Source organism: Acromyrmex echinatior, chromosome 4, assembly GCF_024713525.1.
Source record: "Acromyrmex echinatior isolate Ae372 chromosome 4, ASM2471352v2, whole genome shotgun sequence".
NCBI classification, from domain to species: domain Eukaryota; kingdom Metazoa; phylum Arthropoda; class Insecta; order Hymenoptera; family Formicidae; genus Acromyrmex; species Acromyrmex echinatior.
The window spans coordinates 1,537,867-1,550,638 of NC_141855.1; the positions used below are offsets into that span (position 1 = coordinate 1,537,867).

The following is a 12,772-nucleotide window of genomic DNA, read 5'->3' on the forward strand; positions in this document are numbered from 1 at the left end:
GTCTTTTAAAACATAATTCCTACCATTGATGTCGAATGCTTTATTTTATAGTAATACCTCACTAATTTCTAAAAAAAAAATATCTATTTTAAGTCAATTTTAAATGTAATTTGCGTCTGACTTTAAAATAAAATTTTCTTTGTAATTTTATCTGTCGTATATTTGAATGTATGTGAGTTTATATATTTTTCTGACTCTTCAAATGTCTTTCATATTACACGATATTCAAAATTATAAATAAAATTTTAATTTTGTGATATAAACTGTAGATCATTTAAAATATACTTTAGATTATTCAAGTGCTATTTTTGATAAAAAATATTTTATTAAAAATAACTAAACAAGAATGGTTGATATAAAAAACGAGAAAGAATACATAGGAAACGTATTATATGTTAATTGAAAATATTAATTGAAAACCTATAAAACAACTTTATCACATTTTGTTGTAAAAGATATCAAATGCAATAGATTATATATCTGATTAAATTTGATAACTACTTTCCTGCAGTACTAATACAATTTGATCAAATCTCATATATTTAATCATAAAACATATATCAATAATGAAACTGTCATCATGTATGACCACCATGAGTGATTACTTCATCGCTCTCATCGATAAGAATTTAAGCAGCCTTTTATCATCTTCGCTGACACGAATGACAAAACGAGAAAATCTCTAAAGTGCCCGAACGTTTCCGGCGGGGTCGCGACAATCACGATGATCTAAAAATCCCCCGCAATCCCACTCCGTAGCAGAATCTTTCCCGACCTCGTGCCTTCGCCTGGATTGGCCATCGCGGAAAAGCGACATCGCAGGAAAAGCTGTGGATTGGCCGTAGGGCGAGGCTTGCATCGTGACGGAAGCGTCACGTCCGATCGCACGTAGAACACCCAAAGCTCCACCTACCTCAGAACGCGCGGTATTCGCGCGTGTAAGCTCACTCAGGAGACCCGGGACTGAGAGGGTGGGTGACGAAGAGCATTACGAAGCTCGTTAAGGAGAGGAAAGAAAGATCATTTCTATGACACGCAGTGAGAGAGCGATCGATAGCTGATGAGACCGTTGTCGGAATTTGATAAGTTTTGAGCTCCATCTTTCGATTAACAAAACTGTCTTGAGTGAGATCATCTACGTGTAGAGACCTTAGCAAAACAGAAAGAGAAACAGGAGGAAAGAGGGATGAAGAGAAGGGCGAGAAGAAGGCGAAGCATCTCTTAGGTGGGGGTTGGTCGAGTGAAAGAGGGAGGCTCTTCTCGAGGGAGGAAGGGCGAGTTGTGGGTTGAGTGTGGTAATTCGAAAAATAAGTCTCCGCGGGCGACAAGCACACTTGACCGAAGCACACTCGAATCGGAAGGGTCGAGCACTCGGGAATAACAATTAATAACGCCAGTCGGCCTACCAACGATCTCTCTGGCTGCTCGAGAGTCTCCAGGGATTATGTGAACACGGAAGGCGACTAGCATTCGTTGGCTGATCCTCCATTCTAACGTGTCGATCAAACGAGAATGACAGCATCCTGCGTGATTGAGAAAATTCGACGTGTGATCTTTCGATTTTTTTCGACAAGTTTGCAAAAGTGAAAGAAGTCAAAGTTTTTTGTGAAGTAAAAACAAGGTAGTGAATTTGCACGATGACAATTAGTAAGATGTGACGAGACGAGTTTCCTGGAGTGTGTAGGTAATCAATGATGGTTGTAATTATGAAGAAAATTAAAGAAGAGAAAATTTGAAGAGGATATCGAGTGCATAGAAAGACCTATTTTAAGACAGCTTTTGTTGTGATCGTCGTGAGAAAAAAAACAATAGCGAAGCATAGAGTGATGGAGGACGAGAAACATAGCGAAGCTTCGCCGAAACCCCTTCAACCAACCCCCTTTAGTATCGCTGATATCCTGAGTCGAAAAAATTCTGGCGTGGATTCGAGAAGATGTGATTTGGAGAAAATCCAGGCCACCGTTTCCGTGCCGATGAGAAGACACAATCGTGAATATGAACGCGTGGAGAACGAGCAGTTTGACGGAAGTTACGATCACGATCAGGTGATTCATTATCAAAGATTGCCCACCCCAGAGCTGAATATGGCACATGAGCTAGATATCTTGAGGAGGAACTTGGCGCAGGCAAATTTATCAAATTTTGAAGGCCTCCCGCACTTGACCCAAGGAACTTTTAAGAATCACTTCGAAACTCTGGGAAACCTGACGGCATATCAATCTGTTAAAGAACCGGAAACTTCTCATAGACAGCAGGATGAAGCCTTGGACATGAGTAAAAATAAATATCTAGGTACGTGATATTATTCGCATGCATAAATTATTATTGTATAATTTTGTAACAAAAAAACGTATCGTACCACGAATTTTTTTTATCTCCTCGAGTAAAACATCAAAATAACATCATATATTTGAATTTTTCGTTATTAACTCTACAGTATTGAATTAAAATAATAATCTGCAATTGATAGGCAACTTCACATGCATATAATCACGAAGCAGAATTTTCTTAAAAAATTGAAGTCACATTATTTTAAAAAATCGTTATAAATATTATGATAAATAACAGATTTATTTTTAATCACGTAAAGGAGACGAAACCATGTCAATTCTTTTCTTCAAAAAAGAAATTCAACTAACATGTGTTGCGAACCAGAACAATAACTTCGAGATTCTAAAAGATGGTGATCAACCGGAGGATCTTGTATCGAATACGAGGATGCGGGCTTAAGAGGTCATTTAAGCAGATACGCACGTAACAGACGAGCTCTTTTCAAGGGTTTTTAAAGTTAACCCGAGCGCAGATAACGTAATTGAATGTAATTTTAGTAGCATAAGTGGCACTCGACTCGGCAGACGTCACGAGTACCGGCTACTTCTTGCACTTGTTCGATCTCTGGCCACACTCTGTTCCTATGTGTCTCAAGCACGCAAGGATTCGCAGATTACCTACGTTTAGATCAAACCATTTTAGATCAAGGTTACGATCGCTAACTATTTCCGAGTAAACGTTCGTGATTGATTTATTCGTGACAGATGTAGTGCTACGTGTTTTATGTAGAATAGCAATAATTCTTAGTTAATCGTTTGCGTTCGCTAGCTGCAATATACGTATTGCGCTACGTGCTACACAAAAATATACAATATTGCTATTTTATGTTGCAATTATATATATATATATATATATATATTATGTTTGAAGTATTTTCTATTTAATCAATTGAGCCGTACCATATGTACATTGCGTTATGTATTACACACAAGAGATAGTTTACCTTTACATCCCTTTATGTCATGTCCATCTTTTCGTAATACTCACCCTCGTTACGAAGGTATAGAGTTACTTTAGTCGAATAGTGTTATCTTAGTATGAGGATAAACAGATACTCTCCCTCGCACTGGCTGCTTTATGAAATCAATCATGATTAACAGCATTCATGCAGGATTTCTACTTTGTATTCCTTCATAATTATAAAAGTTATAAGTAAAGACATTTTTTAGCATTTAGAATGTAAAATTTGAATTATTATTGACTATAACTACTTATTGATTGTTTCAGTCCGGATTTAACAAATTATATGTATTAAATTGTGATAAAATTAGATAATTATATTTTATAACAACTTGACTCGACGTATTGCAAGGAAGAAAATGATTTAAGGAAGACAAAATACGATTCACAGTAATTTCAGAATACGCTCATAGAAAAAAAAATTATAGGAAACACATTACGTAAAATTTTATAAAAATAGATCGTGTAAAGATAACATTAAATACACAGTAATTAACATTACGAAAGAACGTCTGCTCTTAAACGAAGAATTGTCACCTGAAACCGCACGATAGTATATTGTTTGCAGCAGCTCGAGGGTGAAGAGGTAGACACGAGCTGGCACCGATTCAAGGTGCACTTAGAAAATTACGAGTCCACTTTCGAGGGGAAATCTCTCCAGTCATTTAATATGATAATGGATAGTCAAAAGAATTAACGTTGTCACGACAAATTATTCTTAACCACTTATTACAGTAATAACTGAGAAAATCCTTCCTGATTTTCGCGTCCTTTCTGATAAAGTCTATCCGCGATGGAGAAGCCGAAAAACATTTTAGTGGTCTCGAAGGATCATCGATGTAATCAAACTCAGTAGACGCCACTTGCTTGCCTGGAACTCTCGATATAGACTCGATATAAACATCCATAGGATGTTTGACGAGCACGAAGGATGGACGCATTAGCCGGACGAGATGGCATCTAGTCGACGTCGAAAGTGATCAAATATAGATCTCTCTAAATGCTCCACGTCTCCTGCTGACCACCGACGATAAACATTGACGTAGGATGAGCATTTCGAGCGTGAAATAATTATGACACTGTTAGGAGAACATTGTGATTTATTTGCAAACACTTCCTGATTTAAAAAAAAAATTTATTAAAAATTTTGTTTTATTTTAAAATATACGTAAAAGCATCTTCCTTTAACACGATACTTCAATTATTAACTACCAAAAGCAAGGAATCTGTACTTTAAGGATAACACGTTTTAGAAGAGATATCGGAATTTCTTAATAATCCCATGGAAAAAACGATTTTGTTGAAATATCTAAAAATTTAGCTAGATACATATCTATGAAAATAATTTCAAAATAATTATGTAGAAATATCAAGCATGATAAGCAATAGTACAAAAAATTTTAACATTCTAGCAATCAGCTTGCGTCCTGTACATAAATATTTTGATTCCAATAAAATTATTTCCAAATTATTATTTCCAAATCCATATTTAGCTAAATTTTTAGATACTTCAGCAAACTACTTCTTAGTCTCCGTGCAGATATTTATGACATTTTTTTATATCTGTAATTGAAGTATTTTTGCAAGAAAATATGTTCAGAGACTAAAAGTTTTAGCTTTATATCGAGAGTAATTAAAAAAACATGTATAAATGTAATTTAAGATTTACTATTTTTAGTTTGAAATACGTTAGTTTTTTTGTCGATAAAAAAAATTTGCAAGTATAAAATTAAAACGCAGACTATTATTTGTTTTCAGCGATGTAATTAATTTTTATTATTCTCGTTAAAAAAGTTATTTTTTATTCATAATGGGGGATATGTATCGCAAAGTAGCGGATCAAGCTCGTTGCCAAGTAGAAGAAGCTAGTCTGATCTGCAATACGATTGTACTCTAGTGCCACTGGTTAAACTTAGAGGAGAATTACTGCGGAACAGAAGCATAAACATGTCGGAGTAGCGAGTACATGTGTTAATGTTTGTATGAGACATCAAAAGCAACGAGGTTCTCTCTCGTTCTTTCTCTCTCCGATCGTTCACCGTCTCTATAGCTGCTCGCTGATGATTACTCCGGCTTAAACGATTGCTTTACAGTATAGTTGCAGATTCTCGCGCTAATCTAAATATTTGTCCGCAAACGAATTTGTACGGCAAGCTCACGTTATTCGAAAAATGAGATTCCACCATTCATCGATACATAAAAACTTAAAAGCTTTATTCTTTTAATAAATGACGATTTATAGATATATATTAGAATGTGTTTGATAACAACCAAAATTTTATGGAAATTATGTACAATAAAAACTCTATTTTTTTAAATTCTCTATTAATTAAAATTTGTCCACATTGCAACAAATCACTATACAGGGTGATTTTAACATATTTCGTCACTCATCATGAGATAGAGTGAATCGAATTGAATCGAAAAGTCCTCTATTATTTTGCAATTTTCGCAATAGTTAACAAGATATTAATTACTAAACATTGCCAAATATTGGTCTTGAATAATTTTTTGATCAAATACTATCAACTTTATAGAAAAGCTGCAAGAGACAAAAATCATTTATTTTCTTCTCATAAAGTTCTGAGAATTTTTTCAGAATTTTTTAATATCGTATTTCCTCATGTTGATAAAAATAAGAAAATGCACTATCAAAAAGTTGATAAAAAATTCTGAAAAAATTTTTAGAGTTCTATGAGAAGAAAAAATAAATGATTTTTGTCTCTTGCCAACGAAATATGTTAAAATCATCCTGTATATAAAATAGAAGTTCGTTCATTTATCTTACAGACGAGGCGGAGGACGACGCGTACGAATCGCAAAATTCAGGTCAAAGTTTGCAGAACAGAAAAAAGCGCAGCAGGGCAGCATTCTCGCACGCGCAAGTCTATGAACTGGAAAGAAGATTTGCTGCTCAAAAATATTTGTCCGGTCCAGAAAGGGCAGATTTAGCGCGTGGCTTAAAATTAACGGAAACGCAAGTCAAGATCTGGTTTCAGAATCGACGGTGCAATTTTTTTTTATCTATGCTTACTATCTCATTACTTTTCTAGACTTAATAAGAAAATTTTGGAAAATATAACTTTCAAAAAATAAATTACATTTTGTTACAAACATTTTTTTCTTCTCAAAAAATTGAAATTTCATTAATGACTTCAGGTATAAGACCAAGCGGCGCCAACAGCAGGAATTGGGAGCCCTCGTAAACTCTGGAAGCGCCAGGCGCGTGGCTGTACGCGTTCTAGTACATCCGGACGAACATTTGAGGGGATTGCCTCTTCGTGGTTCCGGACAACTTCCCGGGCAAATGTCGAGCCCACAGATTCATCCCGCGAACAAAGCGCTCAGTGGTTTCCCGTATTATTGTCTGCCATATCATCCGCTACTCTGTCCACCCCTACATGCCACTCATGTTCAGGTACAAAGCCCGATTACATCCGATTTCGATCCAAACCAAATCTCGAAAATCAAGGATGAGAAGTGAATGATAGACTACTTTCGAAGTATCAACTATTGTTCCACATCTAAACAAAGATGATGGTACTTCAGGAAACAATGTCAAAATATCATTTAGAGAATACTTTGATGATACCTTTTAAGTAGATATATTATGAGACGAATGTTGAGAAAACTCTTTTCCGGAAAATGATTTTGTCCGAGAAATAAATTGAAGGACTTGAAATGAATTGCAGGCAACAATGTGCTCAACTACATAAAAACTGTATACACACATATGAAATTTTTAGATTGTATTTATTTATTAAATAATAGCTTTTCAATCAAGAAGAAGAATCTACATTTTTTAGAATAGAAAATTAAAAATACGTTTGAAATTTGACTATACTAAATGTATTAATAATTTATAACATAATTCGTTAATAGCTCATTTGTAAAATATGCTCCTATTTAAGATATTATTTCCAAGTCTTTCAATTGCATTTTGACCTATAAGCACTTTCTGTGCATAAAAAATCCTTTCTTCAGAATTACATTAACACGTATAAATAATTGAATTTACCAATCATCTTGTAGCTGTCAACATCACACGCATAATGTATTGTAATTCAATAGCGACATAAAAACAATCGTGTAAATTAGTCTGTAAATAAATGTATAAAATACGAAATATTGAATTTCCTGTATTTTCTCTTTTGTTATCTAAAATACCAAACTTAAATTTGGAAAGAAATAAGAAAATCAAATTTCAAATCAAGTTAAAGCTCCTATTAGTTTTCTATTAATCCTCTGATGTGTTAAACTCCAAAATTTCAAATCATAAAACCAAGAAAACTAAAGATGACATTGCACAACTGTCATGTTGTGCAAAATTAATGTGCTTCTTATCTTAATTCAAAAAAATATTGTCTGACATAGAAATTACGGAGTACAATTTTTAAAGTAAAAATAAAAAATGTGTTCGAGTTACTAACAAAACATGTGCAATTAATAGCGGAACGTGTGCAATGTAAAATATAAATTAAATATTAATGCTAATTAAATTTGTTTAACATGCGCTACGCGTGTACCGTGTTCAAACTCAATTTATTGTTAAGTATAGATGCGTAATGTCTTTAAATAAAAATATGTATGTCAACCAGGATTTGTCAGGAATGCTTTTTTCCCCCTTAATTTCCCTCTCTTTCTCCTATCAATTAAATCAATTAACCAATTAAAAAAAAAAAAAAAAAAAAAATTACAAAGCTGCAGGTGGAAAATGGGTTTTCTTGGCGATATCGTAACTGACTTTCTCATAAGGGTTTTAATGACTGTGTCTGGGTGGGCCCAACAGACATCAGATATGTTTATTCAGACGTGGAGACGAGCAAGCTTAACCGACGGACGAGAAAAAATCTAGATCTGACACTCATCTGTTGTAAACAAAAGTGTTACATTGCCCTCGCCGAAACGTCTTTTACATTCCGCCCATGTAAATCCTTATGGAACGGTCTCAAGGAATCAGTAATTTTTAATTTATTTGTTTAGGCTTCTTAAGTTTAATTGTATGCATACGCACAATAGCAATGATCATAGAGTATTTATTAAACTACAATCAACTACTATCAAACATACTCTTTTTCATCAATACGTCGAATATGTGAAAAATAATGTCTCCATGATAAATATGATCAGATATGTGTAGAGATATCCAATTGAATGTTTTATAAAAATAAAATTAATTAAATAAATTAAAGAAGCAATAATTTTGCACAGACAACTACATGAATAAAAGGAATTTAAATTTTGGCAAGCAACAGAAAACTCTTTGATCATCTATCATCCATTTGCTCCGTAATTCGTATTTTTGGCGTCCCTGAGTATCAACAAACTGTAGTGGTCGGCACAATTTTCGTGACGCAAGCCACAAATTATTACGAGTTTTGCGTGGCACTAATAGCGACCGTGCATCGACACAAGGCCTCGTTTAGCGCAAGAGCATTATGGCTTTACAATGTTTAGAACTGTTCTAAACGAAGCAATAATGGACTGCAGAAGCAACTATAAAATCTATACAGCCTAACCGATTTTCCGTTGCGTATGTTTAAATCACGAGTACAGATTACAGGATAGAAATCATTGCGTTAATTATTACAATTAGCATTACTCCAACCTTTTGATATAAATAAATAAAAGCTGTTTCAATAATGTTACAAACTGCTTAGCTTGTGATAAAACAAGCTATACAAATAAAAATAACTAAATACAATAATAAATACATAAATTAAATACAAAGCCCATCCAATAAAATAGATTTGTCAATAAAACAGATTTAATATAAACAATTATATTCTCAAATCTACTCTCTATTTTGCACTCAGAAAATTAAAATCATATTTCAATGAAAATAATATCATTATGGATTCAAAATGTTTCTCAGTATTGGCATTTATCGAATATTTAACTATAACGAAATTTACGTTGAAACTTAAAGAATATTAGTTCAGAAAGCAACAAACCATTTTCAATTCTTGAGTTAGAAATTTGCTATCGACGCGACGGTAACAAGCTCACAATTTGAAGCAGAAGTACGTTCGTTTGAGTGCATCACTGATGGGCTTGTCTCGTAAAACGAGAAAGGAACGATTTAACGCTCAATCAACCGACGAAAGCTAATTTTCATTAGCTGTTAATAGCGCAAGACCACCCTCTCCCTTGATCACCCTCTATGATTCTACGCCTTAACCCCTCGCTACACTGTTCTCCAAGCGCTCGACTTTCGTTTGTTACGAGAAAGCTTTGCGCGTTAAATGAGTGATACGGAAGAAACTTGCAAAATTAACGTAAAATCTCCGTTGAGTAATAAAGTACTGTAATTCAGTAATATATAATAGGTATATATAATATATTTGAGAAAACAATTATTTTAATATAAAAAAATATCCTTTTTTATGAACTTTTCATTTGCTGTCATAGAAAAAAAATGCTATAATAAAATATTTCAATTTTTTAAATGTTTTAAAATTTAATTTAATTTTAGAGGCACTTGCAAAATTCTCCCACTTCTTGTATAATAAAAATTTTTTCAGATTTTTATATCTTGTAGTATACTGTTTGCTATAAAAAAAAACTGATTTTGCTAAAGTAACTGAAGATTTAACTAAGTATATAAATGAAAATTTTATTGGATCATTAAAATAATTAGATAGAGAGGAATTTCAAGCATAAGAAGCAATGCTGCAAATAGTTTTGACATTCTAGCAACTAGTTTGAGCGTCCTATATAATTATTTTGATGGTACAACAAAATTATTTTCAAATCTATATCATAGCTAAATTTTTTAATACTACAATAAAACTGTAAAATCGTTTCTGTATGCTGTTGGGTATATCATGTTCATGATTATATTATCGATTTTATAGTTCTGAAAATCCCAACATTTCATTTTTGTTAAGAGTTTGCAAAAATTAATTTTTTATTTCTTTTAAAGAACTCGTTTCAATATTCAAAAGATAAGTCAGATTTGGAACAAAAACAGACAGACTTATAGAGACAGTTTTTCAATATTTCTGACTAAATATTCTCTACATTTCAATGAATTCGTAGGTAAGTATATATCGAGAGTCAGATTTACTGCAAAAAGATTACCAAAGGGATCAATTTGAATCTCATTTTAAAAAATCGTACAAAGAGGACAATTTAACCGCTCGAAGCAACATAGCAGCTATTATCAATTTTTCACGAACCATTTGCGTGCATAGTAAAAAATTCTGACTTTTTCAAGCGCCTGCGGTATCCCTTACAATGGACGTAAAACGAATAATCAAATTTAAAAGTATAATTCAGACCTTTTTCTACATAAAGCTGATTTAATATTTATTTCGCGGATTTAATTACATATTTTTTAACATGGATTATTAAAAGACATATCGAAAATGATAAACCCACAATCGTTGAAACGAAAAAGCCATAGAGATACAGATTCTTTTTATTTTTGTAAGTAAAACAAGTGTAAGATGCAAATCTGGTTTTGCCATCCCCTCAAAGTAACATAAACGGAATTGCCGGTTCCAAGTTTGAGATTTCAGTCGTTACTTTCGTCTCTATCGTTACTTTTTCCTACCTCTCTTATATACCATTCTTCCGACTTCTGACACGCGTTTCAATTGGGATGGTTGCCAAGGAAACCTAGGAGCCAGAGTGTCACATGGACTATTGAAGACGTTAAAGGGGACACCTCTCCATTTCGTCGAAAACATTCTAAACATGATGTCAGAAATCAATATGATTTATAAATCATGACAAGTTAAACGTGAATTTCAAATTTTATGAATTTAAATTCCTCATATTACTTTACATTTTTAGATAAATTATATATTTTTGTTTGTGCCAAGTGATCATCTAATATCAATCAATAAACGAAACAACTTAATAATTTTCTGTTATTAAAAAACTAAAACGCTTATAATTATAAAATTATTTAAAGATTCATGTGTTATATATAGTTTCAAAAAGGATTTTTTAAACTTCATATTTTTTCGATTCCTGCAATTTTGACAATAACATTTTTTTAAACCGTGAAAACGCTTTTAAAAAAAAATAATAAAAAATATAATGGACCGAAATCCTTCCTTCTTATTAAATCAGAAAAACAGGATAAAATGATTTTAATTATATTAATTGCCTTACAATATATAACAATATAATTAATAAATTAAGTATTATAGCTCGGTTGAGATAAATTCATACAATCAATTAATGCCTATTCGAGCAAATACTGGGTGACAATGTAAAAATAATTTATTCAAATAAACATATCAAATACGGAAACGTTTCGATCCTGATTTGGATCCTTATCAATGCTCCAAAATTATTAATAATATGCAGTCGTCCAAGGATAGTAATGTAACAAGATGTCATCATACTTCCTGGTATAATGATCATCGCAACGTTATCATTATACCAGAAATATGATGACATCTTGTTACATTACTATCCTTAGACAACTATATATTATTAATAATTTTGGAGCATTGATAAGGATCCAAATCAGGATCGAAACATTTGCGTATTTGATATATTTATTTGAATAAATTATTTTCACATTGTCACCCAGTGTTTACTCAAATAGACATTAATTGATTATATATTTACCTTATAATAAATATATTTATATTAATTATTTAAATTGTGGATAAAATTATTTTATTAACTTTTTTACTTAGCATGCATTCGTATTTAGTCTCGCATGTGCAAAAATTTTTTTTCTTCGATCACCGATACCTGCTCTACTTTGTGAATTTGTAAAAGTGGGAGAAAATCAGCCAGAGTACATCGCGCGGATCATCAAGTGAGTAACGACGCTTGAAGTCTACCAAGAAGAACTTGTCGAGCGAACTACGGAGGAAACCGTTTCCTCCGCTTTTCCGGCATTTCAAAGAAGCAATTTAGCGATTTTTCGTGGCGAAGCGTCGTCGAGGAAAATTGGCGTACGAGCGGCCAATCAACGGTGTTTCATGCAGCCACCACGATTTCAAGAAATTCTTTCAAATATTTCATAGATTTCTTGTACTTACGAACTACGGACTGCTTACTGCTAGTACCTTCGCTAGTGACATTCTTTGTACTCTGAAAACAAAAAAAGCATTGCTTATATTAGTTTAAGCTTATATATATCATACATTATATGCATAACATATAATTCAATTGCACAAATATAAACGATAGAGGAGTTAATAAATTAAAAAAAAAAGACTATCTTTAAAATAGTAAATAATAAAACTATAGTAAATGATAAACAATCATAGAGAATTCCGTCAATATTTTATTGATTAAAACGTACAATTAATATATAATGTTCCTTAAGGAAAATTGAGATGTATACAATAAGAAATATATATAATATATATTTTAATATTATATAAAAAATTATATATGTATATATTTCAACATTTTGGAAATATTTTCTACAGTAAAATATAGAGTGCAGAACATATCAATAATAAAAGACGTCAACTATAAAGAAAATTAATGTTTCATACACTGG

General features: G+C 32.5%; 1 protein-coding gene across 1 annotated transcript; it reads left to right on the top strand.

Annotated features, from left to right (window-relative positions):
• The first annotated feature begins 931 nt into the window (after positions 1-931).
• On the top strand, positions 932-7,891 carry LOC105147494 (uncharacterized). Its single transcript, XM_087405789.1, has 3 exons — positions 932-2,292; positions 6,082-6,298; positions 6,451-7,891. Exons 1-3 carry the CDS (start codon positions 1,827-1,829, stop codon positions 6,773-6,775), a joined length of 1,008 nt encoding a protein of 335 aa, XP_087261915.1. The 5' UTR covers positions 932-1,826; the 3' UTR covers positions 6,776-7,891.
• The last annotated feature ends 4,881 nt before the right edge of the window (positions 7,892-12,772 follow it).

What these genes read in the sequence shown, in the direction of transcription:
- LOC105147494 (XM_087405789.1), top strand. Translation starts at nt 1,827, where the DNA reads ATGGAGGACGAGAAACATAGCGAAGCTTCGCCGAAACCCCTTCAACCA. An exon ending in GAGTAAAAATAAATATCTAG is followed by an intron (nt 2,293 to 6,081) that starts GTACGTGATATT and finishes TTTATCTTACAG; the next exon opens with ACGAGGCGGAGGACGACGCG. An exon ending in ATCTGGTTTCAGAATCGACG is followed by an intron (nt 6,299 to 6,450) that starts GTGCAATTTTTT and finishes TAATGACTTCAG; the next exon opens with GTATAAGACCAAGCGGCGCC.